General features: G+C 43.7%; 2 protein-coding genes across 7 annotated transcripts; one reads left to right on the forward strand and one right to left on the reverse strand.

Moving 5' to 3' along the window:
- Window positions 1–795: 795 nt before the first annotated feature.
- On the reverse strand, window positions 796–5,798 carry LOC125551748 (RGS1-HXK1-interacting protein 1). The gene is made up of 8 exons (XM_048715052.1): window positions 5,585–5,798; window positions 5,065–5,131; window positions 4,882–4,971; window positions 2,041–2,093; window positions 1,601–1,737; window positions 1,431–1,495; window positions 1,233–1,291; window positions 796–1,140 (listed from the first exon to the last, which is right to left on the reverse strand). The coding sequence occupies exons 1-8, from the start codon at window positions 5,672–5,674 to the stop codon at window positions 1,051–1,053; spliced, it is 651 nt and encodes a 216-aa protein (XP_048571009.1). The 5' UTR covers window positions 5,675–5,798; the 3' UTR covers window positions 796–1,050.
- A 12-nt stretch (window positions 5,799–5,810) lies between these two features.
- Window positions 5,811–13,548, forward strand: LOC125551747 (protein PHOSPHATE STARVATION RESPONSE 1-like). Of its 6 annotated transcripts, XM_048715049.1 has the most exons (9): window positions 5,854–6,054; window positions 7,206–7,282; window positions 7,360–7,986; window positions 8,709–8,901; window positions 8,990–9,066; window positions 9,161–9,200; window positions 9,481–9,532; window positions 12,409–12,478; window positions 12,764–13,548. In XM_048715049.1, the coding sequence occupies exons 3-9, from the start codon at window positions 7,414–7,416 to the stop codon at window positions 13,112–13,114; spliced, it is 1,356 nt and encodes a 451-aa protein (XP_048571006.1). In that variant the 5' UTR covers window positions 5,854–6,054; window positions 7,206–7,282; window positions 7,360–7,413; the 3' UTR covers window positions 13,115–13,548. The 6 variants fall into 6 exon arrangements, with proteins under 6 accessions (XP_048571003.1, XP_048571008.1, XP_048571007.1 ...); XM_048715046.1 differs by lacking the exon at window positions 7,206–7,282 and having other exon boundaries at window positions 5,811–5,905; XM_048715051.1 differs by lacking the exon at window positions 7,206–7,282 and having other exon boundaries at window positions 5,813–5,916.
- Window positions 13,549–25,985: the final 12,437 nt, after the last annotated feature.

The following is a 25,985-nucleotide window of genomic DNA, read 5'->3' on the forward strand; positions in this document are numbered from 1 at the left end:
TTTGACTCTCTAATACAATGCTCAATAGTAAACCTTCCGAAATCTACTAGATAACTACGACATTTATCAAGAACCGGCGCTGCCACCGTGATATTATTCGATCATAGTAAAAAAACAAGCAAAAAATCAAGATAACTACGACATTGAATCTACTAGATAACTATGACATTCATCAAGAACCGGCGCTGCCACCATAGAATAACTTTCATTGAATCTAAATGCATCCACCACCGTGATATTATCCGATCTCACCATCAAGTTATTGCATCCCGTATCTCTTGCTAGCTTCAGTCCTTTAAGCAGAGCTGCCGCTTCTACCGTGAAATTTCCTGATATTTTCTTAATGCTACTTTCATATAGGATGTGTGGCACCCGGGAGCTCCTGTATATTTTCCCCTCTTTCCCTCTGCTACCGATATCCACGTTCACGACTCCTCCTTTTATAGCAGTGCATGGATGTTGCCTGCCGTACATCAGCATAACATCTATAGACAATTCCAACGCTTGAGCTTTATTTTGTCATTGTGCGCAGAGATAGACTCGCAACTTTGGCTTCTTTGCATAGTCATATTTTTGGCTTAACTCCTGTTCTTGCCTTATTATGCATATACTCACATTTTTGGCTGAACTCATATTGCTGGCTTCTTATATGCATGCGGATTGTTTGTGCTTTGTTCATGTGTTTTATTCATACAGAGTTGATCGTCCAAATTCCAGCGAGTACATTTATAGGACAGATTAACGTGCTCTTTATTTCCAGACTAGAATGACATTCATTCTTAACAGGAGGCAAAATGACGAAGCACATAGCTTAAGCCTTTCTTATGTGTGCAGATGGAAGACGCAATAGTGAACAATGCTCAACACAAGCAATAGTAAATGGGGGAGTTAACGATGGTTGTGCGAGTAATCTTGATCACCCCGTATTCAAATGCCAACAGAAACAAGGTTATAATCCATAGAAGATGTTGCTTGTCTAATCAGTGGCATGTCTCTTAGTGAATTGAGTTTATTCCATGGAGGGGCCCAGGAGCGGTTCTATGCCGAAATTCAGACGCGGACACCGTATTCAGATATACGGTTCACCCTTTCTTCCAGGACATGTCTCCGGTTTTTCAAACCAGAGGCCATGGAAGCCACCTGAAAGATGAAAAGAGCATGCTAAGTTGAAAGCAACTTTTCATAATAGTCAGTGAATAAGTTTTTTTTTACATAGGAGTTATTTCACTTGCCTCTGCTCGCAATTCAAGAGACTGTCTTGTAGGAATAATTCTTAGTTGATCCATCAAACCTAGGGCCCCAAGAACAATATGGAACAAATTTAATAAAGAAACAGTCAAATGATGTGTATAGGCTCTTATTTACACATACATTGTTTCAAAGTTTTCCATACTAAAAGGACCATCAATCTTTGAAGAAGAATTCAATACCTGCAGCTGTGGATTCTGCTTTGTAAATAGATCTTATAACGGACTGGATTTGCTTACCAGTAGATCTGCAAAATTCATGAGCATAACATTTAGATGTAGATTATTCTCAAGTATGGCGTTGTTCAAGGAAATGACAGAAGATGATTAGAAAAGCACCACATGTGTACTACCTCAAATCAGTTCGGCCACGCTGCAGATCACTTTCACCAATGACTACTTTGTCCAGGGTGTATTTGGAATCCTTTCTCAAGCTCTCAATAGATGTTTTGTATTCGATCATACTTTGTTCAACATCATTCAGTAAATCCTACAAAAATTATATGTGAGGACATCATCATATACATCCGTGAAGGAAAAGAATGTATGCATGTCATGGTTCTCATCTTTATGACCATGTTAGACAAGGTTGGTTACCGAATAACTGAAACTCAGTCATGACTATGAAAACAGAAAGCATTTTTCAGCATGAGTACTTGGAGAAACCACTGTTACATGATTCAACCGTAACGAAATAAACGAATATTCAGAAGTACTGAACAAACGAAACCTAATATGTTACAGATGTACAATAAAATTTAAATTAGCATAATCAGAGTTGCGGGCACTGTACCTTCTCAGTTTTAAAACGACCCAGAGTATTGCGGTATAAAAATCTCCGAGGGCCTGATGGTACAACATTCATTAGCTTTGAGACAAAAGAAACCATTGTTCTATCAAGAAAACAACCATATTTCAGTTGAAATAGGGAGAGGGCCACTTTTGAGTTATTTCTTGTTAAGTTGTAAGAGGGATACACTTGCAATGTGCACCACCTTTATATGTAACTGCACAATCCTAATAAATCTAGTGCACAATCAACACAATTAAACCCAAACCTCAGCCCACTTGTTAATCTGCATAGCATTCACAAACCCCAAGTTCTGCTTTGGCTTTTCTTGTATTGCTTGATCCTCGATCATTGGTAAGGGCACTGTGATCTGTTTAGTTATGTTACCATAAATGTATCAGTATTGCGGCAACATGACTAAAGGGATATGCCTTTTTCCCAAAATGCTGATCTGGGATATGCTTAACTCTAAAAATGAATAGCAAAATCATGTGGCATAGCTGGACATGAAATGCCAGTTGTTTAGGGTCAGTGGTCTGCAGGAGGAACAGTGGGTGAGACGTTGGGATGGTGAAAGGAATTCAATACAAGCTTGTCACAGGCTGGGGTGGGACTGGAAGTCAGGACAGAGGAGGCAAGAGAATCAGGTCAAAGAACTATGGGAGAGGGCCGGACATTATACTCCAACACTCCCCTCACGTCTATGCTCCTTTGTAGTTTATGACGTGGGCAGCGGAAGCGAGGGCAGGCCGCAATTATTTACTGCGTTTACTGGGCTTTGAACCCTGAACCTCTTGGTTGCAAGTTTATGCACCTAACTAGTTCACCCATCAGTCCGAACTGGTGGAGAGAGGCGGGCAATATATTTCAACACTCCCTCTCGCATCTAGGCTTATTTAGTCCTTAGACGTGGGATTGATGTAGGCCGCAGAATCTTTTTATTTTAATACTCCGTTGGCAGGTTCTTGAACTCAAGACCTCTTGTCTCGGATACCATATTGAATTCATGCTCCAGCCAGTTGCTCCAAAAGTCTGAACTGACGAAAAGGGCCGGGCATTATACTCCAACATTAGATAATCCTTATTTGACTAGGCCGCATCCACTTGTATCCAATATGCATCTAATTTGCATGCCTTTATTTTAAATTTTAATTCTCCCGATACTGGTTGGATAAATATCAAACGCGTATCGGTACCGGACACGTATCCAATGCGGATATAAAAGCTTTGCAAGTGGTATCGGCGTTTCATAGGTGGGAAGAGAACATCGACCACTTCACTGGATCAGCGCCAAATACAGGACCCCTTGACATGCAACTTATGCGCAAGGGTTTGTCAAAAGTTATTTTTATAAGTAAAATATCCGTTAGCAGATGATGCTACTAAGTACCCCCTCTGTAAACTTTAGTGATCTAAAAGGTCTTGTATTCGTTTACAGAGGAAGTACTTGAGTAAATGACATGTGATTAAAATGCATCATCAGCTGTTTAATAAGTAATAATTTAGTCATTTCTCATGAAAGTTTCACCTACACTAAGTTCAATGGCAACTGATCATTTGTGAATCTTCAAACGCATGATGAGTCTTAGGCTAAGATTATAAATGGTAGCTAGACTACATGAAAAAAAAAGATTTTTCTTATGTATCTGGTGGCCAAACTCAAAGAAGATCTCCCAAGTACCATTTTCCGGGTTTGCATCCCAACAGGGAATTAGCAAACCAAGAAAAACCAAACAAGATAGAACCTGATACACCTAGCTTGGCTTGATTCAAGCTTGGATCAGCTCAGGTTTGTAATCAGATAAAGATATATCGAAGCACCCCTCAGACGGAAAGGTATGCATACATATAGTGCATGTGCATAACCTCTGGCACCAAACTATAATCACTGGTAGGATTTAAGAACTTTAACGCGGCATGAATACTGCCTACACTCCAATAAATAAGATACTACATCGAAACAATGGAGCTTTTTTCTAGGCAGGTGCTAAAAGAGAACTTCTGAAGCCTCCAAAGAAGAGATAATTCTTCACTAAAATTGTAATTGGTCTAGGAAATGACATAAGTTGTATTTCAGTCAAAAAATAAAGAAGAAAACAACTGCAATTGCAACTGCAATAAATGTTCATTAAGACTAACCATTAACCCGGACTACGAATAGACATGAGCGAGCATGCATCAAATTCACAGGTTTTGCGACATCAACTCTAAAAGGGAAATATATCCGATGATCTGACCTGTTAGCTCCTGAATAGTATTTCTCAGGTCAAAATCAGTTTAAACATTTCTGAACAACCGGATAGATATATGGAACAAGACAAATGGAAAGAAACTTGGCAGCCTGTTGATGGGTCATGTTCTCCGGTTTCAGGATTTGTGAAACTATATAGTTTTCCTTCAATCCCTAATTCGTACCGATGAATCCCATTTCTTGTCTATGCGCGTATTCAAAGACATGACATAACCAAGTTTGTGTCCTAATATATACTCCCTCCGTCCGCGAATAAGTGTACATCTAGCTTTTATTCTAAGTCAAAGTTTTAAAATTTTGACCAAGTTTATAGAAAATAGTAGTAACATATATGACATCAAATTGATATATTATCAAAGTACATTTCAAAACGAATCTAGTGATACTAATTTGGTGCCATAAATGCTTTTAGTTTTTCCTAGAAAGGTGGTCAAAGTATTAAAACTTTGACATAAGACAAAAGCTAGATGTACACTCATTCACGGACGGAGGGAGTAACATTCTGAAATCACCCTTAAAAGGAACCACACGGTTTGAGCTGATAAATTAATTTGCAAACTGTCTTGCATAACATTAGAACACTTGAAATATACCTCTGAACAAGATGAACCCTGCGACAGTGGCACATCCAATTGCCTCCGCTTGATGCTTGCTCGCAAGAACCAGTGCATCCGAAATAGTAACTAAAATGGAAATAAAACCAAGTATTGATTGCGGAACCATCATAGTGAGACAAATACACCCAATGAGGAGGAGGGGCGGGGGCTAGATCTTGCCTTTAGCCCTCTCGACAAACACATCCTCGTAGGCTTTGTACTGTGACCACAGCCCTGGCGCAAAGCTCTACAAATGCAAGCAGAAAGAGGGTTAGTGCGGCAGGAAAAAAAGGGAAATTTAGGAGTAAATAAATAAATAGAAATACCATCTCGGTTTAGCCAATAAAAATGTGTAGCCGATGCGAGTGCAGCTATACAAGCATCGCGTGCAAAAGGAATGAGAGTCAAATATAAAATCGTTCGGGGACGAGACCAGCATGCATCAAGGCATAGGTTTTCTAACCCCAAAAATGGAATAGGAAGAGCTTGGTAATTTTTGCCATCGAATCCCAACCGAAGAACACAAATTCACGCACACCATCTTAAAGACGGATTCGATTCAGTTATACACGTGATTCCATGCAACCTGATATCACATCTGAGATAAAGAAGGGCACTCAGAAACACGCGAATCCGCCCAAGATTTGTAAAGAGGCATTGCAAGTTTCTGTAAGATTACGGGGCGGGAAGGGGTCGAGACCTGGAGCTTGCGGAGAGGCCTGGGGGAGGCGGAGGCGGAGGCGGCTTCCGCGCCTTGCGCCGGCGTGCGGCCGGTGTCCGATGACGCCATCGACTGGGCTCCCGCAGTTTCTCCGGCGACCGTGCGTTCGCGGATCTCTCGGGCTTTCTCTCTCTCTCTCTCTCTCTCTCTCTCTCTCCTCTTCGCCTCCTTGGGCGTTCTCTTCCCTTCTTCGGGTAGTGCGCGGCCGAAGGGGCCTATCCGCAAAAAGCCGCGCCCATGGTGCGGTGGGGGTGCGCGGTGCGCCTCCCCCCGGCAACTGGTGGGCGTCGTCCTCCTCTTGTGCGCACCAGGTTCCTCCTCCCCTCTCTCTCTCCTCCATTCCCGCACCCTCCGTCGCGACACATCGCCCCAGCCAGAATTCCCCCTTGCTGTCATCTCCTCCCCCCAAAGCCGCACCGATCCAGCAGCTTCCTCACAACCCAACCCAGGTACGGACTGGCCGGCTCTCCCCCAATTCCTGAATCCCCCCCTCCTCTCTCCAGGTCCAATCCACGCCGTCTAGCTCGCCCGTCGCTTCCTAGCTCGTCGTGTCGGCGTGATCGGCTCCGCGGAGGCGAATCGGACCGACGGGACAGGAGCGGAGGAGAGCGCGCGCGGGGGCGGGGGGCGGGGGGCGGGCACACAGGGTTTCTCTAGGGTTCTGATCGCGACATGCTTTGCGGGTGCGGGGGTCCTAGGTGAGAGTTTTGCGAGGAGCGGTGGTGGCACACGTGCTCGTGAGTTGTGGGAGTACGTGATGTTGCCGGTACGGAAAATGATTGGGGATTTGGTGGGGCTGGGAGCTGTGGGAGGTGTTATGGGAGAATTAGGTGCCCTTGTGATTGTCCTGCCCCCTCTGCCTACAGTTGCCTGTCCCCTGGGGTTTAATTCAGATCCTCCTGTATGGGCTTTAGACAGTGCCTGTCATCCTGCGAGTTAATAGCACATAGTACCACATGCGTACCAAGATGTGTTTCCTTGTTTGACTATATATATATGGTGTCATACATAGATTGCACAGTGAATAGAAACCTGCCATTTTCTTTTGTTTTTCTGTTGAAAAAGGGCATTTGTTGTTGTATTATGAAGCTTCAGAGCGTGAATAAAAGTTGCGTTATCGATGGTAGAAAGATGGTCATTGCCCCACATCAGGACATACGTATGGTAGCGTCTTCTCTAGAGGATCCTGCATGCGTGTGTCTATGCAGAAACATGACCCGGTTTCTAGCTTCAAAGGAAGTATTGACTTTACACTTGAGAGATGGTAAAAAAAGCGCTCCTTTGAGATTGCAATGTGGTTTAATCTGCTTCTGTTCTATTACTTTTTTTTGAAGCATCACAATGGTAATACTAATTGAGGGCCTAGTATTCTTTCTCATAATTTATCTTGTGATCTGTCATTGGAGTAGACAAAAATATGGCTTAGACAAGAAGGAGAAGGACAAATGATATATTAATAATTTAATATGTTGCTGGCCACCAGTACGCAACTTTATGACTCTTGCTAACACGTTTTATGATGTTGCCATTTCTTTGTTTTTTTGCTCGTGAGATCCTGATCACACTAGTTAGATTGTTACTTACTCATGGTTGATTTCAGGGTGCAGATATGCATGCTTGATATAGCTACAGTTGCCTATGTTTATGATGGTTACAATTCGTACGGTGTAACCATAGGTTCCCTTTATTAACTCTTCATTTCTTAACCTGTGGTAGATTAATGGATTAACATTTGTGCTAAGGTTATTCTGTAGGAACATATCAAAATCAATTTATGGGAAAGACACAACGCTTGTGCACAATTCTTGATGAGGAGGTGTGATCTGAGACAGTCTCACAACAGCAGGGTTTCTGGAGGAATGTCATCCTCTTTACCTATTCTGCCAAATTCTCTGAAAGAAACCTTCCATGGGCCTTACAATCCGCAGCTCACTCCGATGCAAAGGCAACTGACGAGTGATCTTGTGCCCTTACATCAGAGTGCACTTCCATCTGCTACTTTGCACCCAAGAGCTGGTGCTATGAGATCATCATATGCAGCCTCATTAGGATACTCACCTAATCCTCTGGATTCTGCGCCTAACCATGAGAGGCAGTCTATGGTTGCTCCTTTTGCTCCTCAGCCATCAGATATCGAAGTATTTCAGACCTTATCTAATAATATCCCTGGAGGTCACACTGGGGCAACTTGGTTCCCAGGTTCGGCTGATGGTTTATCAGATTACAGGGATAACATCCCTGCTTCTGGTAGTCAGATCCAGAACGGCGGTCCTGCTGTGACATCTGATGTGGTTGCTAAACAAAATGAATGGTGGGCAGAAATAATGAATGATGATTGGAGAGATATTCTAGATGCAACGGCTGCTGATCCCCAGTCAAAGGTATGCAAATGAAACGGCATAAAGAGTCATCGTGGCAGCTCTGTCTTGGGTTCTGATAGTTTAGAAGTAATCTGTAATTTATTTGTTTATGATGACATATTAGCCAACCTTGTGAAGTTGTAATTTCACGTAAGTTCTTTGCCAGTGCATATACTGGTATTATGATATCATTTTTGTGTGGCCAACCTAGATACCTTAATGTATGTCAATTTTAAAGTTAAGAGGAAGTTTTGACTTACTGTATACTTCTCGGGCCATACTTCCATTTACAAATTGGGGCATACTTCTTGGGGCCTCTTTAAACAGTGTAGGTAACCATCCCTTCCTCTTATTGGAAGTTTAAAACTGATGTGTAGTAGGTTTTGCTAGAGTGATGGTTAGGGCACCAGTAAATGATTTCTTGTTTGCACTGTTCAAAGAGGGTCGTTATTAGATCGACTACTAGAGTTTACATTAGAATCTTGTAATGAATGTTCATGACTTGATATGAGTGTCTCTCTCCGCAAATTCTTCTAAGGGATATATGCTGCTTCTTCTCTAATTCTCTTTGGCACAAAATAGAAATACGCGGTCCACTTAATTTTAAGGTGGAGGTCTCTTAACTTGTTGGAGTTGGAGTTGTAGTTTCTAGAGTGATATTTGTTTCTCACTGTGATGCTTTTGGTAAGCCCATTCGATTTGTTTCTTTTATGACCAAATGTTTGTTGTCACCTTTGTTGTAGTCCATGATTCAGCCTTCCAATTCGGCTGCATCACAGCCTGCTGTCAACCAGCCAGCTTCATCTCATGGTGGAGAGATTTGCAATGTAGCTAGTCCTCCCAATAGCAACTCTGCAGCCAAACAACGGATGAGGTGGACTCCAGAACTCCATGAATGCTTCGTAGACTCTGTAAATAAGCTTGGTGGTAGTGAAAGTATGTCTGCAGTGCTGTTGATTCCCAAAAGTGCATTTTAGATATGAATCATGTTCTAATGCTTGTACTTTTTGTCTTGTACCTTCAGAAGCTACTCCCAAGGGTGTGCTGAAGCTTATGAAAGTTGACGGTTTGACAATATATCATGTGAAAAGCCATCTGCAGGTTTGCCATTAGCTTTCTAAATTCTCGTTCTAAACAATAGTGTTGCCCACAAGAGATTTGAGTTCTCACTTACCTTTTCTGGTTTGTGTTGCAGAAGTACCGAACAGCTCGCTATAAGCCAGACCTAACGGAAGGTTTGTCTGGATTAGATTTTTTTGCACTTGTATTTTATATAGATCTTCCCTGCACAGGTGCATAGTTGATATTATTATTCATGACCCATGATGCCATCGTATTGAGTTGAGTACATTTTTATGGTAATGGTTAGGGCTGACGCTTTTTTATATATATGTAAATCTTCTCATGACGCGATATTATTTTGATAAGGTTCCATTATTGCACAGAATTCATGCATCTACATTGTGTTTGGTATAATTGGTAACATAATATAACCATTCCATACCAAATTATCAGGTACAGCAGAAAAAAGGACTACCACCGAAGAGTTGACTCTAGACCTGAAATCGTGAGTGGATAATTGTTTACTTATTATCTATTATTCTGTACTCTCTCATGATGCTTATTGGTAGCTGGTTACTGTGCAATGTGACATCCATCAACTATTAAAGCTAAAACCAATAGTTAAGATGGTGGTTTAGTTTGTAAAACTGAATTTCGACTAATGCTCAGTAATTACATTGAGAAAACTGATGCTGATATAAGTTTGCGATTCAACTGCATTTTAATGGGGATTCGAAAAGATAGCTTCAATGTAGGCAATTGCCCAAAATGGATTTTCTTCCATAGATACGTCCTGGTATTCGCCTTCTGATCAAAATCATAAATAAAAAGATAACTAAAATGGGATATAACCCAGGAAAACTTTGAAGGAACTTACATGCCCACCAACAAATGTCATGTGGTGGGCCTTGGAGGAAACACAAAGCCCCAACAAAGTACATTACCCTCATCAAGGACATGTATGATAATGCTTTGACAAGTGTTCGAACAAGTGATGGCGACACTGATGACTTCCCGATTAAAATAGGATTGCAGCAAGGGCAGCTTTGAGCCCTTATCTTTTTTGCTTTGGTGACGGATGAGGTCACAAGGGATATACAAGGAGACCCATGGTGTATGCTCTTTGCGGATGATGTGGTGCTAGTCGATGATAGTTGGATGGGGGTTATATGCTCTTTGCGGATGATGTGGTGCTAGTCAATGATAGTTGGATGGGGGTTAATAGGAAGTTAGAGCTATGGAGTCAAACTTTGGAATCGAAAGGTTTTAGGCTTAGTAGAACTAAAACTGAATACATGAGGTGCGGTTTCAGTACTGCTAGGTCGAGGAGGAGGTTAGGCTTGATGGGTAGGTGGTACCTCAGAAGGACACCTTTCGACATTTGGGGTCAATGCAATGCTGCAAAAAGGATGGTGATATCAATGAAGATGTGAGCCATCGAATCAAAGCCGGATGGATGAAGTGGTGCCAAGCTTCTGGCATTCTCTATGACAAGAGAGTACCACAAAAGCTAAAAGGCAGGTTCTGTAGGACGGCGATTCGACTCGCAATGTTGTATGGTGCTGGGTGTTGGCCGACTAAAAGGCGACATGTGCAACGGTTAGGTGTAGCGCAGATGCGCATGTTGAGATGGATGTGTGATCACCCAAGAAAGGATCTGGTCTGGAATGATGATATACAGGAGAGAGTTGGGGTAGCACCGATTGAAGAAAAGCTTGTCAAACATCGTTTGAGATGGTTTGGGCATATACAGCGGTGGCCTCCAGAAGCTCCAGTGCATAGTGGACGGTTAAAGTGTGCCGATAATGTTAAGAGAGGTCGGGGTAGACCAAACTGGACATGGAAAGAGTCCATAAAGAGAGATCTGAAGGACTGGAATGTTCACCAAATAACTAGCCATGGACAGGGGTGCGTGGAACCATGAGTTGGTTTCATTGTTGTCGTCGTCGTCGTTGTCATTCATCGCATAGTTGTCACGTTCAGTTATAATACCAAGTCAGCTCTATTAAACTTGGTCCTGTCAAATCAATTTAGTGGCTTGGCTAATGGAGATGCTAAGTTTCATATTCAAACTTTTTCTCAATTATGTGAGATTTTGGAAGTGCAAGTAGTAGTAGAACCTAATATTATTTTGCTTCCCATGAAGCTGTTTTACCTCTTAATGAGAAGGGGAATGATTTATGTTTTGATAATACAGGATTCTACTACTTGCAGTTTTAACATCTGACATATTTCAAAAAATGTTTTATTAGCCCTTCAGCCTCTTCAGAAGCGAAACCAGTAATTTTATTTTGCTGCACTAAGTTTCATGTAGCTAGATTGATTTTGGAATTCTGTGCACCAATCATGGGCAGATTGATGTTCTTATAGGTGAATTAGCATAAATATCAGATGGTGGGGTGCAAATTCCTTTGTTTTTCTTGTGTTACCTTTGGTCTTGATGTTTTCAGTGTCTTAACAAGAGGTCAGGTACATTTCGCAAACACTTAGCTGACTGGAAAGATATAACACATTTTCCGGAGCTTATGTCTAGGTTACTAGCACTGTCAAGATTCCTGGTTACTCAACCAACTTCCTCAGGTGTTATTACTTGAGGAAGACGCTATTCTTTTGATAGTTATGTTGACGTGTGTCTATGCACACACATTTTATTGGCACTGGAGTGTTCCATTTTCTGTCTGTTCTAAATCCATGCTGTACAGACCTAGCAAGCACTGCGAATTGCCTTGCAGTTAATCCATTTGTTTTGAAAAAGTTGTTATTTGTAGCTATGATATAAACAATATGCTCACAGTTATGTTTTTCGATGTCGAACTCACAATCAAAAGTGTTGTTGTTTGTGCTCCCAAGTCTTGGTCATGCTGTAAATGTGGATCTCTCAAATCCTCCCTCTGTTATGAGAGTTTAATGGGGCCTGTTGAACCCAATTTATTGGGAAAACTTTGTTTTTGCCACTCTAGTTTTTGCCAACTTTGCTTAAGCCACTCTAGAATTTGACATTTCACTTTTGCCACTCTTAGATTTTGACAATATATCACTTTTGCCATTCCGTGGCAAAAGCAAAATTTTTAGAGTGGCAATTGTGATACATGTCAAAAGCTAAGAGTGGCAAAAGTGAAATGAAAAATTATCGTTTTTGCCACGGAATGGCATTTGTGATGTATTGTCAAAAGCTAAGAGTGGCAAAAGTGAGATGTCAAATTCTAGAGTGGCATAAGCAAAGTTGGCAAAAACTAGAGTGGCAAAAACAAAGTTTTCCCATTTATATTCACTTTGTATTGGTCCGGAAAAAAAGTATTTTTGAGGATTCATTGTGAGTCAGTGCATTCTCTTGCTTTGTCAGCCATGATTAACACTATACATGATATTTTTCTTATACAGGAGCATGGATCTTACTGAAGCGCTGCGCCTTCAGATGGAAGTTCAGAAACGTCTTCATGAACAACTTGAGGTACTAGTCCAAAAGAACATAGACTGATTCTTAATTTAGGTGATGTCTAGGTGACCCAATAAAAAAAGTTGCATGCGAAACGTAATAGACTTCTGGATAAACAAATGTGAGGAAACATTGTTCTTTTTGCACACTTATAAATCAAATTGTGACTGCGGTGATACTCTACAAAAGAAACATCCACATAATTGCTTTGGTCTTTACATGATATAGGCCATGCTCAGTCAGACTATTACCATGATGAAACACACATAGTCTGAACTTCATTCCATCTTTCTATGACAGACCCAGAGAAAGCTGCAGTTGCGAATTGAAGAACAAGGGAAGTATCTTCAGATGATGTTTGAAAAGCAGTCTAAATCCAATACTGAGAAGGTGCAGGATCTATCCTCGGGAGCTACAACAACCCTATTATCTGAACTGAGCCATCCTGCAACCAGAGATAAGGATAATGATGCAGCTGATGACCTAAATAGAACAGGAGAGAACCCTGTGAGTGCCGAAATAGGAGAAACTTCCATGCATGCAGGTGGCAACCAGGAGATGGCAGAAAGCGAGTCTTCTGACCCCCTTTCAAATACTAATGATGGTTCTAAGGCCCCGCAAGAGAAGCGCCAAAGGGTGCATGATAGTTAACCATCAGTTTGGCAATTCAGATGATAGCAGTTCAGTCAACGTATAATAGGTAAAAAAAATGGTTCCATCCCTGTGTCGATGCTGATCTGCAAGTCTATTGAGCCTAGCCACCTTAATTATCTAAATGGAATCTTTTGGTGGCCGCTTGTATAAACTGCTAGCAATAAATCAAATTATCTCCTGAAGCATGGTAATTGGTAAATAAGTATGCCTTGAGGTCTAGCTATCTTTCTAGATATATAGTTGTTGTTATTTGAGGTTTCAAGCGGCAGAAGACTGAACTGCTAGAATGCTAGTCTCTGTCTTGATGCTCAAAATATTGAAATACCTGACCCGTTTTGGTTTGGGTGTTGCAATTTTTAGAGTTAGCTACGTATTGGCTGAACTCATGATGATTGCAAAGTTTTGTGTTATAAGATGGTAACTTGGGTCAACTTCTCTGAGATATGTACTGCTTGAAGATCTTTGATCTTTATTTGTTCTGCCATGTTTTCCACACTTAGGCCCCGTTTGCAACGTCGTTTTAGCAGAAAACCCCTGTAAAAGAAAACGGCTGATATTCGTGTACCTACTTGGATTGTCTGTAAAACTTAGGCTTGTCTCTCCTCAGCAGAGAAGTGCATATTACACCCTTCAACTCTAGCCCTAGTCTAATATACAACCCCCAACTTCAAAACCGTCTAATCTGCAACCTCCAACTCTTAAAACCGGCCAAAATTTAACCCTCCCCTCCCCTTGACCGGGTTTGACCCATTGACTGATAAACAGTAAGTTTGGAAAAAAATGAAAAATTCAGAAAAATAAAATTTTAGAAAGCATTTTTTCCCTCTGGATGAACAGTATTTCAAAAAAAATGGGAACAATTTTTTTTTAAAAATAATTCGACTTTTCACCGGTGAACAGTATTAAAAATTCAGTTTTTTACATGTACCCGGAGGTAATAAATTGGAAACAAAATTCGTCGGGATTTGTTTTTCGAATTACTGTAAACAGCATGAACAGTATTCAAAAAAGTAAAAAAATCAGGGAAATCATTTTTTCACTGCGTGAACAGTGACCGAGGGAAAATTTTCGTTCCAAAAGTTCGAACTTTTTTTGAATTACTGTTCGCACGGTGGAAAAGTCAAAATTATTTTTAAAATTTTGTTCCCAACTATTTTTTGAATTTACAAATTTTTTATTTTTATTTTTCTGAATTTTCGATTTTTTTCAAATTTACTGTTCATCAGTCAACGGGTCAGACCCGGTCAAAACCGGTCAAGGGGAAAGGAGGGTTGAATTTTGGCCGGTTTTAAGAATTGGAGGTTGCAGATTAGACGGTTTTGGAGTTGGAGGTTGTATATTAGACTAAGGCTAGAGTTGAGGGATGTAATATGCACTTCTCTCCTTAGGATTGCACCGGTATTTGGACAGTTTTCGTTACACACCTCCGCCCATAGTTTTTCTCCCACGTATCCCTTCCTCTCTTGCGATCCACTAAATGAGTACAAGCGCACACGCAGCCAGGACGGCTGGAGGCACACAGGAAGAGGCAACAGCGATCTCCGGCGCGTGCGCCCTACGCCACTGGAGCTCTCGACGTCCAGCTGGTTGAGTCGGCGACTAGTTGTGATCCTAGTCAGACGAGGGCATTGAAGACGCAACGCAAGGACTAGGTGGCCCTCGACGGCGGTGGCTGGGCGACCAGCCCGACCCGACGAGTTCCACGACACTGCTCCCAACCTGGCTCGACCAAGGCGGCAACCTGGTGGATCTCGGACCCCAACTCCTGACCGGGTGGATCCCATCCTTGCGCCTGACCGCGTAGCAGGAGACGCGGGGCTGGCCGTCCGCTGGTTCTTGAGGCCCCGCTGGGCGCGGCGGCAAGAACGAGCGTCAGGCAGATGCCTCTCTCTCCGACGAGCGAGGGCTATTAGCAACTTGTATCCAAACGACCTGTAAAGTAAACACCTGTAAAATACTTTGCTTTCGTGGGGTCGTACAATACACCTGTACCTAATTGTACTACTTCATTCTTTCCGGTTCATAAGACTTATTTCAAATTTTTTATTTTTCTAATTTAGACTAGCCATAATAGGAGTAATTTCAGCAGTAACATCAAGTCCAACTCAGCAAATTTACTTATGTGGCAATGAGTTAATGAGGAGAGAGGTTAGAGGGCTCATCTCCATCTCACTTTTAGTTTCCAATGCACATTAAATCTTTGCATGCAAGAATTAAAGAGAAACATACCAATGCATGTAATGTTTCTACTCATCTAGTGGCCAAGCATGCATGCACTGCAATTAATCCAAATTAATGCATGACTTTAATTAGGGTAGTTTTGTAAAGTACGAGATACATTCCTCCACTCACAAAATGTCTTGGTTGATGAGATTTGAGATTTGAGCCTTATAAACCGGAAAGGAGAAAGTATCAGCTTAAGCATCTCCAACGGCGACACGGATGCGGGAGGCCGTCATCCATTGCCCGCATATATCTGGCCTCTCTTTTTTATAGTCCGCACATTCAAATAGCCGCATACGCAGAGTTCGGACGTTCAAATAGCCGTGTACATAGAGTACAAACGTTCAAATGGCCGCATGCAACACTACTTTAAATTTAGAAAAGTGCAAATTTTACATTCCAACATTGTTGTCCCCTTAAATAGCACACTGATGCTCAATCAGATCTTCCTTCATCTGCTCGTGAGTTGGTCAATGTCGAATTTGTTGATGCATTTGAATAAACTCTTCAAATGTGGCTGGATTTTGGTCTGGAAGTTCGATAGGATCATGCATGTCCTTCAATTATAGAGCTGCGGTAGCATCCTCACCCTCACCATCGACAATCATGTTGTGTATGATCACACAACATGACATCACCTCCCACAAGGTCTCTGGATCCCATTGTTTAGCAGGTCCACGAACAATTGCAAAGCGGGCTTGCAGAACTCCAAATGCCCTCTCGACACCCTTTTGAGTTGCTTCTTGTCTTTGGGCAAAGTGAGACTTTTTCTAGCCAACTGGGTTAGAGATGGTGCTGACAAAGGTAGCCCACGAAGAATAGATACTGTCAACCAGATAGTAGCCCATGTTGTACTCATGCCCATTGACGGTTGAAAGGATCGATATAGTTGACTAGAGGGGGAGGGGGGGGTGAATAGGCAACTAACAATTTTTAGCTTTTCTTTACCAATTTAAACTTTGCATCAAAATAGGTTGTCTAGATATGCAACTAGGTGAGCAACCTATATGATGCAACAACAATAAGTAAATAAGCAAGCAAGGGATGTAACACAAGATAAGCTTGCACGAGTAAAGGGATGAGATAACCAAGAATGGATTCGGTGAAGACGAGGATGTGTTACCGAAGTTCCTTCCCTTTGAGAGGAAGTACGTCTCCGTTGGAGCAGTGTGGAGGCACAATGCTCCCCAAGAAGCCACTAGGGCCAGCGTATTCTCCTCACGCCCTCACACAATGCGAGATGCCGTGATTCCACTATTGGTGCCTTTGAAGGCGACGATCGAACCTTTACAAACAAGGTTGGGGCAATCTCCACAACTTAATTGGAGGCTCCCAACAACACCACGAAGCTTCACCACAATGGAGTATGGCTCCGCGATGACCTCAACCATCTAGGGTGCTCAAACACCCAAGAGTAACAAGATCCACGAGGGATTAGTGGGGGAAATCAAATATCTCTTGGTGGATGTGTAGATCTAGGCCTTCTCAACCAATCCATAGGAGATCAACCAGTTTGATTGGCTAGGGAGAGAGATCGGGCGAAAATGAAGCTTAGAGCAACAATGGAGCTTGGGGTGGAAGAGGTAAGTCAACTCGGAGAAGATGACTCCCTTTTATAGTGGAAGAGCAAATCCAACATTATCCACCAACTCAGTCTGTGACGCATGGTACTACCGCCCATGCAGCAGTATCCAACACAACCCTGATGCGACGAAGCAGAGGGCGGTAGAACCACTGGCGCGGTACTACCGCAAGGCAGGGATAGTCTAGATTTGGGAAGGCATGGATATATAAAAATACATCCGTGGGAACTTCCGTTGAGTTTGGATCTATGTAAAAATCTGACACGGTAGTACTGGAAGCCAGGAGCGGTACTACCGCGTAGGGCGCGGATGTAAAAATTTACATCCGCCCCTACTTCCGCTTGTGCTGCTGAGTCAGACCCGAGGCCACGGTACTACCGCGTCAGAGAAGCGGTACTACCGCGAGCACCTGCGGTTCTACCGCGCCCAAGGCCGGTACTACCGCAGGGGCCTGCGGTACTACTGCTCTGAGGAGCGGTACTATCGCATGGCCCAGTTCAGCAACACTCGAAGTCAATCCTTTTGCAGAGATTCGAAGAAACGGAGAATGCTCCAAAGAGCCAAAGGAAAGGTGGTCAAAAGGAACATACATGTACGTGTTGATTCCACCCAAACCTTTCCAACGCGGACCCCCTCTTAATAGTACGGCTTTCCTACGACTCAAACCATCAAAAAGAAATGTAGAGTAACACCATCTTCAATAGTCTACGAGGGGCTCCAAATTGTCTTGTGCCTAAACATGATATATCTGAAATGCTCGATGCACACGATTAGTCCGCAAAAGCATTGTCATCAATCACCAAAACTACTAAGGGATAAATATGCCCTTACAATCTCCCCCTTTTGGTGGATTGATGACAATACGGGATTTGCACATAGGAATATTAATAAAGCATAGGCAAACCCAACATATATAAAATATAAACGGGCTCCCCCTAGATGTGTGCACTCTGGAGTTGTGCTTTGGACTGCACGACACACATACTAGGATCAACACTCCCCTATATTTTGCAGACGAGGCAAATCTTGCAAAGGAGTAACTAATACTAACAGAGAGGCAAGATAATACATAAGAGCATAAATTAACTAGCACAAGATAGCATAAGCTCACGGGATACTAAAGGAAGGAAGACAATAAGATACGATAGAGTGCATATGTCTTACACCATATGATAGAGGAACACGACTCACGACAAACCAAACCAAAGTAAACGAGGCCCAACAGAACGAAAGCAAACACGACACAAGCAACAAACATGGCACACGACTCACAAATCCCTACACTCTCTCCCCCTTTGGCATCGAGACACCAAAAGGTAGAGAGGACACCTACGACACATGTGGTAGCTCAAGCTGGAGCAATCACTCGTCACGGTCCTCGTCAGTCTCGGCAGCGGGGATGGTCTCCTCCTCAGACTCAGTCCACTGGTAGCCCTGCTTCGCCATCCATTCTGCCTCTGGAGTGATGTGCTTCTTGGACCCACTAGATATCTCCTCGCCAAACGTCCTCAAGACCCTCTTGTTGCGGCGGCGACTCTCCTTGGAAGCAACATGGGTCCTGCACTATCCCTTGGCTTGCATGCAGAACAAAGTCTTCATCTTGGCCTTCAGCTTCTTAGCCCATGAGGGCTCAATAGAGGGAGGAGCATACCCAGCAGAGTTGTCCTCATCCGCTTCCTCCTCCTCAATCTCATCCTCATCGATGTCCATCTGAGCAGTCGCTGCCTCAGCATGGGTAGTGGTGTTAGCCCACTTAGGCTTGATGCGGGGCTTGATGGGCTCGTGACGTGTCCAGTCGGGGGCCTCAAACTCAACATTGGGATAGAGCTTCTCCCAAGTCTTCGAGATCAGGTGAAACAGGTAAGGACCATAGATGGGTACCTTATGGTTGAACACCGCAAACCGTAGCTCACACCACATGATATGTGAGACATCAAGTGGTTGCGTTTGAACAGGACGCGCCTCCTCACAGATGAGCATCATATCCACGAGATAGGCATGTACCTTATCCTTGTCACCAATATGCGGGAAGAGGGTGTTGCGGAAGATCTGATACATGATGTCAAGGAATGGGTTCAGTACCCAAGCCTTCTTGCCACTGGGAAGCTGCTTCTCAACATAGTATGGCTGGAGCTTGTTCTTGTTAGCAGACTCGCAGTTGGCATGAGGGCGAACACCAACGGGCTTGTCGAGCCCCTCATCATGAACATGTAGCAGATCCATGAAGTCCTTCCACTTGGCGGTCAGCTGTTGTCCATTTGTCATCCACGTCAAGGTCCATTCCTCATCAGAATGGAAGTGGATCGAGGCAAAGAACTGAGACACAATCTCAGGGTCAAAGTACAGGTGGAACGTGATCAAGTCCTCAATGCCAAACTGCTCCACCAGGTCCAAAGCCTCACCAAAATAGGCGCGGTGCTTATCCTGCCTCATATGATGCATGTCAATCCAGTGCACGTCCACGTAGATGTTCTGCTTGGCCTTGATCACATCCAGATAGATAAGATATTGTTGATTGGTCCAGAACAACTCATTCCCTCTGAAGTTTGCACGGGGATTCACATAAGGGTTGATCTTCCTTCGAGTGACAAACTCCGCTAGTGGCATCTCATCCATGCTCATTGTTGGCTCCTTGTGCTTGGTTGCGGTTGACTTGGTTCTGCGTTGGGGAGCATTGGAGCCCTCTGGAGCTTCATCTTGGTTGCGCAGACGCTTCGAGCCCGTGTCGCGAACGGGGTTCGAACGACGGACATTGGAACCGGAGCCACCACCTATGACACACAACATAAGAACACGCAAGAAAAGCGAGAAGGATCAATGCAAAGACCACAGCAAAACAAATGAAACAAGTAGAAATAACATTGGGTAGTTGCTATAGGGAAGGTTCGGACTCAACGGTAGTACCGCACAAGTGTGGGGAACTAAAATTTTACTGCTGCTCCAGCCGCATTAGTACCGCGCCGGGATGGCACGGTAGTACCGCGCCTGGAGCGGTAGTAAAATTTTACTTCCGCGCCTCACGCGGTAGTACCGCTCCTGAGGAGCGGTAGTACCATACGAGGTGAACACGGCTGGAGCGGTAGTACCGCTCGGGTTCAGAGCTGAAACAAAACTGATCTGAGAACATCCATGCCTAAGGAGCGGTACTATAGTTGATCAAACCTACCAAGTAGCAACATACCAAATATCATCTCTATGCATCACTACTCTCCTACATCCTACTCTTGCAAAGATTTGGCCTAAAATATCAAGAACAACATGCATCTCCCCAAAAACCTAGATACAAAACAACGAGACAAGGAGAGAGGGATTTGGGGAGAAACCTTGTTCCATGGCAAGAGGACGTGGTGGGGAACGATCCCACCAGACAGAATGCGAGGAGAGCGGCCGGAGACGAAGATCTGGCGAGCCACGGTAGTACCATGCACAGCTCCTGCGTAGTACCGTGGCAAACCATGGTAGTACCGTGAACCAAGAAAATGCATGTTTCGCAAACAAGAGAGGTAAACAGCCTTTGCAATGCAACCTTCAAGCGAACGAACACACCAACGAGCTAACACACGAGGCAACTCAAACACAAGCTCGTCACGAAGAAGGGAGGGCAAAAGACAACAAGCACCAACCGCGAGACACAACCTCTCCAAGGAGAGGGCGGTGGTCGGAGCCACCTAGGTTTGAGTTAATTGGTATGGCACCGCGAAGAATTATCCTTGGGCCCATGACCAAAACTCGTCTTTGAAGCACAAAGTACCATCACAAATGGCTAATGTGAAAGAGTTCATAAATTTATGCATAATGGGGGAAGAGAGAGTTCATTGAGAGAACAACACTCCCCCTATGTTCATGCCTACACCTAAACAAGATAACACGTTGAGTATGGTGGGGTGTGCAAGGGTTCAAGCAACATTGCTCGAATCAATGATATTTAGCTCATGTCTTAACTCGCGAAATCTTACTTCATCCAAAGGCTTTGTGAAGATATCTGCAAGGTTATCATGATTGTTGACATAGTTGAGCTCGATCTCCCCTCGCCTAATATGATCCTGGATGAAGTGATACGGAATCTCAATATGCTTCGTCTTGAAGTGTTACACCGGGTTGAGAGAAATCTTGATGGCACTTTCATTGTCACACCAAAGAGGCACTTTGTCACAAATGACACAGTAATCCTTTAAAATTTGCCTCATCCATAGAAGTTGTGCGCAAAAACTACCGGCGGCCACATACTCCGCTTCGGTGGACGAGAGAGACACACAACTTTGCTTCTTGGAAGACAAACTCACCAAAGAGCAACCAAGGAATTGGCACCCTCCGGAAGTTGACTTCCTATCCACTTTGTCTCCCGCCCAATCGGAGTCCGAATAGCCTACAAGGTTGAAGTTTGCTCCTCTTGGGTACCATAAGCCAAAGTTTGGGGTATGAGCCAAATATCGAAAGATTCGCTTGACCGCCACAAAGTGACTTTCCTTAGGTGCGGCTTGAAACCGTGCACAAATTCCCACACTCAACATGATATCCGGTCTAGATGCACAAAGGTAAAGCAAGGAGCCAATCATGGAGCGATATACCTTTTGACCCACCGCTTTACCATCGGGATCTATGTTAAGTTAGCATTTGACGGGCATTGGAGTGGAAGCCGGCTTGACTTCACTTAGCTTGAATCTCTTGAGCATGTCTTGAGTGTATTTGGCTTGGTTGATGAAGGTTCCTTCTCTTCGTTGCTTGATTTCGAACCCGAGAAAGAACTTCAACTCTCCCATCATGGACATCTTGAACTTCGAGGTCATGAGAGTGGAAAATTCCTCATTGAAATCTTTGTTAGGAGAACCAAAGATAATGTCATCAACATATAGTTGGCACACAAAGAACTCCCCTTTGACCTTCTTAGTAAAAAGAGTGGGGTCGATTTTCCCAATTTCAACCCACGATCTTGCAGCAACTCGGTAAGGTGGTCATACCACGCACGTGGGGCTTGTTTAAGGCCATAGAGTGCCTTATCGATTTGGTACACATGATCGGGGAAATAGGGATCCTTGAACCCGGGGGGTTGTTTGACATACACCAAACCATTAATAGGACCATTAAGAAAAGCACTTTTCACATCCATTTGTTGCAACTTGAAGTTATGATGAGAAGCATAAGCAATCAACAAACGAATAAATTCAAGGCAAGCAACGGGAGCAAAGGTTTCACCGTAGTCGATACCCTCAACTTGGGAGTAGCCTTGAGCTACCAAGTGAGCCTTGTTGCGGACAATAATTCCATGAGCATCTTACTTGTTCTTGAATATCCACTTGGTTACAATGACATTATGGTTCCCCGTTGGCCTTGGCACCAATCTTCACACCTTGTTATTCTCAAAGTTGTTGAGTTCTTCATGCATGGCATTAAGCCAATCCGGATCTTCAAGCGCCTCATAGACCTTTTGGGGTTCAACACAAGAGACAAACGTGTGATGTTCACAATAGTTTGCCAATTGTCTACGAGTGCTTACCCCCTTTCATATGCTTTCAAGAACATTTGTCATGAGATGACCCTTGGTAGATAGCTTGGATTCAATCTTGGCGGCACGACGCTCCAATTCCTCCTCAGGAGAGAGTTGAGGAGCGGTTACTTGATCATCTTGAGCGTCGTCTTGAGCTTGTTCTTGATCTTGAACTTGCTCGGAGGGGAGAACTTGACCTTGGGCTTCACTTGGTGGTTCAATGCCATCTTGAGGTTGATCTTGCCCTTGGTCTTGTTCATGAGGTTGAGGGCCTTCACTTTGTTCTTCGGAAGCGTGTGGGTCTTGGGTTGGTGATGGTTCCACTTGAGTGGAACATTCTCCTTCTCCTTCGGCCACAAGGGGTTCCTCAATGGGTAGGATAAAACCAACACTCGTTCTTCTTATGGTTTGGGGAGGAATTTCATCACCTACATCACAAGTACCACTTTGCTCCACTTGGGAGCCGTTATTCTCATCAAACTCCACGTTACACGTCTCCTCAATAAGTCCCGTGGACTTATTGAGGACACGGTAAGCATGAGAGTTTGTAGCATAACCAACAAATATGCCCTCATGAGCTCTAGCCTCAAATTTAGACAAACGAACACCTTTCTTGAGAATGAAACACTTACACCCGAACACCTAGAAGTACTTGAGGTTGGGCTTGTTACCGGTGAGTATCTCATATGGAGTCTTGTTCAAGCCTTTGCGGAGGTAGAGCCGATTGGATGCATGACACGCTGTGTTGATGGCTTCGACCCAAAAGTTGTATGGAGACGTGAACTCCGCCATCATGGTTCTTGCCGCATCCATCAATGTCCGGGTCTTCCTCTCCGCTACACCATTTTGTTGAGGGGTGTAAGGTGCGGAATATTGATGTTTGATCCCCTCATCACTAAGAAACTCATCCAAGGTGTAGTTCTTGAACTCGGTGCCGTTGTCACTTCTTATTGTCAAGATCTTTGCATTGTGTTGATGTTGAGCTTCATTTGCAAAGTCAATGACGGTTTGTTGGGTCTCACTCTTCCTCTTGAAGAAGTACACCCAAGTGTATCTTTAATAGTCATCCACAATCACCAAGCAATACTTTCTACCCCCAAGACTATCAAAGGATGGAGGCCCAAAGAGATCCAAGTGAAGGAGCTCCAAAGGCCTCTTTGAGTAAATGATAGTCGTGGGAGGGTGAGCCTTCTCATGTAGCTTTCCTTCAATGCAAGCACTGCAAGCACGATCTTTGGCAAAACTAACATTTGTTAGTCCACGGACATGGCCCCCCTTAAGAATACTTTGCAAAGATCTCATATTGACATGGGCTAAACGGCGATGCCAAAGCCACCCCACGTCAACTTTAGCCATTAGGCATGTCGCGATCTTAGTGGGTCGCTCCGAAAAATTAATCACATAGAGACCGTTCTCGACATGCTCAACAAAGGCTACTTTAAGAATCTTGCTCCACAAGAGGGCCACTGTATCAATATCAAAGAAAGTGGCAAAGCCCATGATTGCAAGTTGATGAATGGAAAGTAAATTGTATGCAAGGGACTCAACAAGCATGACCTTCTCGATCATGAGATCATGAGAAATGACAACCTTGCCAAGCCCCAATACCTTAGAGTACGAGGCATCACCCCACTCAACATTGGTGGGCATAGATGGAATCTTTTGCACGTACACCACCAAGTCATTGCTTCCGGTCATATGATTAGTGGCTCCACTATCGAGCAACCATGACCCCCCACCGGAAGCAAACACCTACAAGAGATCAATACTTGGTTTTAGGTACCCATTTTGTAATGGGTCCTTTGATGTTAGTGACAAGGGTCTTAGGAACCCAAATGGACCATTCAATGTACTCATAAGGAGAACCAACAAATTTAGCATAAACATGCCCATCACTAGCACGACATAACACATTGGAAGGGTTAAAGTCGCCGGCGTTGTTGGAAGGGGTGGCATTGCCCTTCTTGACACCACCACTCTTCACATTATTATTCTTCTCCTTAGAGGCACCCTCTCCCTCTTTGACAAAAGTTTGCATGAGAGGAGGAGGTCGTTTGGCCTTGTCATTCTTCTTCTTATTCTTGGACTTGGGTGCGAACCCAATCCCTTCCTTGGCCACAACTTCCTTTTGATTGCTCAAAAGATCGTTGAGGTTCTTCTCACCTTGTATGCACGACACAAGGCCTTTCTCAAGTTGCTCCTTCAACTTTGCATTCTCCTCAACAAGATGCACATGCTCACAACAAGGGTTAGTAGCATTTGCATTATCAATTAAAACCATATGAGGAAAAGTGGCTTTCTCCTTGGTTAGCCTCACTTGGAGTTGATCATGATACTCTTTAAGACTAGCATGAGTACTCTTCAAGGCCTTGTGAGCCTTTTCAAGGATATCAAACTCCTCCTTGAGTCTAGCAAGATCAACACCAAGTTTGGCCTTCTCGGAATTTAGCACACGAGACACAACAATAGAATGATCAATATCTTTCTTTAATTTAGCATGGTCATCGTTGTGTGACTCCTCAAGAGCCAAGCGATGACCACACTCTTCCTCAAGAGCATTAGAGAGATCCGATATCTCATTGGCATAGTCATGACTATGCCCCTCCATCTTAGAGATGGTGTCTTCGTGAGCCTCGATCATGTCATTGGCTTCACCAAATTGTTCCAAGAGAGCAACGAAGTGCTTCTTGGATTTACCTTAAGCTTACTCATAAAAGACTCAAACTCATTTTCCTCCATGTTGGACCCCCACTTTCATCAATGCAATCCGTCAAAGAAGGATGAGTAATGATGGTAGTTTTAATGTTGGGGGTTACCTTGTTGGTGGCTTTAGCCATGAGGCACTTGGCGGTGATGTTCTCATTGGATGAGTCGAAGAGGGACGCCTGTGGGGTTGTCGCAATGGCCACGGAGGCCATGGCAACCTTCTCACCATCTTCATCATCATCATCCTCATTGTACTCTTCTTGTGCCACCAATCCCTTGGGAGGACCTTCTTGGTTAAGTGGTTCCTGTTGGGAAAAGACTTGGCCTTGTCCTTCTAGATGAGCTTGCCACCATTGTCTTCCCTCTTCTCATAGGGGCACTCCACAACAAAGTGGCTCACATTGCCACAATTGTAGCAAGTCCTCACACATTGCTTGCCCTTGGCGCCACTTGAGTTTCTCTTGTTGAAGTTGGGTCTTGAGTTCTTCTTGCTTCAAAATTGTCTTGAAGCGAGAGCCATGTGCTCATGATAATCATATTTTGTATCCTCAGGGTTGCTCTCCTCTTCTTCCTCTTCTTCCACACTAGCATTGGCTTTCAAAGCAAGGTTGGGCTTCTTGGCTCTTTGAGAACGCAATACCGCACTGTCGGCGGTCTTGTCCAAGATACTCATTGCCACAAACTCATCCAACACTTCACTTGAGGACAAGGTGTGGAAGTCCGGCCTTTGACGGATGAAGGAGGACATGGCCTTATGGTAAGGCATCATGGCTTTGAGAAATTTCCGCTTGATCAAATTGTCATTTGTATCCTTGCTCCCATGATCTCGGAGTGAGACCGCGAGTGTGGTTAGTCTTCAGTAGAGCTCACG

The sequence above is a fragment of the Triticum urartu genome, chromosome 4, assembly GCF_003073215.2.
Source record: "Triticum urartu cultivar G1812 chromosome 4, Tu2.1, whole genome shotgun sequence".
Classification (NCBI taxonomy): domain Eukaryota; kingdom Viridiplantae; phylum Streptophyta; class Magnoliopsida; order Poales; family Poaceae; genus Triticum; species Triticum urartu.

What these genes read in the sequence shown, in the direction of transcription:
- LOC125551747 (XM_048715046.1), top strand. Translation starts at nt 5,843, where the DNA reads ATGGTGCGGTGGGGGTGCGCGGTGCGCCTCCCCCCGGCAACTGGTGGG. An exon ending in TAAGCCAGACCTAACGGAAG is followed by an intron (nt 9,201 to 9,480) that starts GTTTGTCTGGAT and finishes CCAAATTATCAG; the next exon opens with GTACAGCAGAAAAAAGGACT. An exon ending in GTCTTCATGAACAACTTGAG is followed by an intron (nt 12,479 to 12,763) that starts GTACTAGTCCAA and finishes TTTCTATGACAG; the next exon opens with ACCCAGAGAAAGCTGCAGTT.
- LOC125551748 (XM_048715052.1), bottom strand. Translation starts at nt 5,674, where the DNA reads ATGGCGTCATCGGACACCGGCCGCACGCCGGCGCAAGGCGCGGAAGCC. An exon ending in GGCCTCTCCGCAAGCTCCAG is followed by an intron (nt 5,132 to 5,584) that starts GTCTCGACCCCT and finishes TTGCATTTGTAG; the next exon opens with AGCTTTGCGCCAGGGCTGTG. An exon ending in GTTTGTCGAGAGGGCTAAAG is followed by an intron (nt 4,972 to 5,064) that starts GCAAGATCTAGC and finishes TTTCCATTTTAG; the next exon opens with TTACTATTTCGGATGCACTG.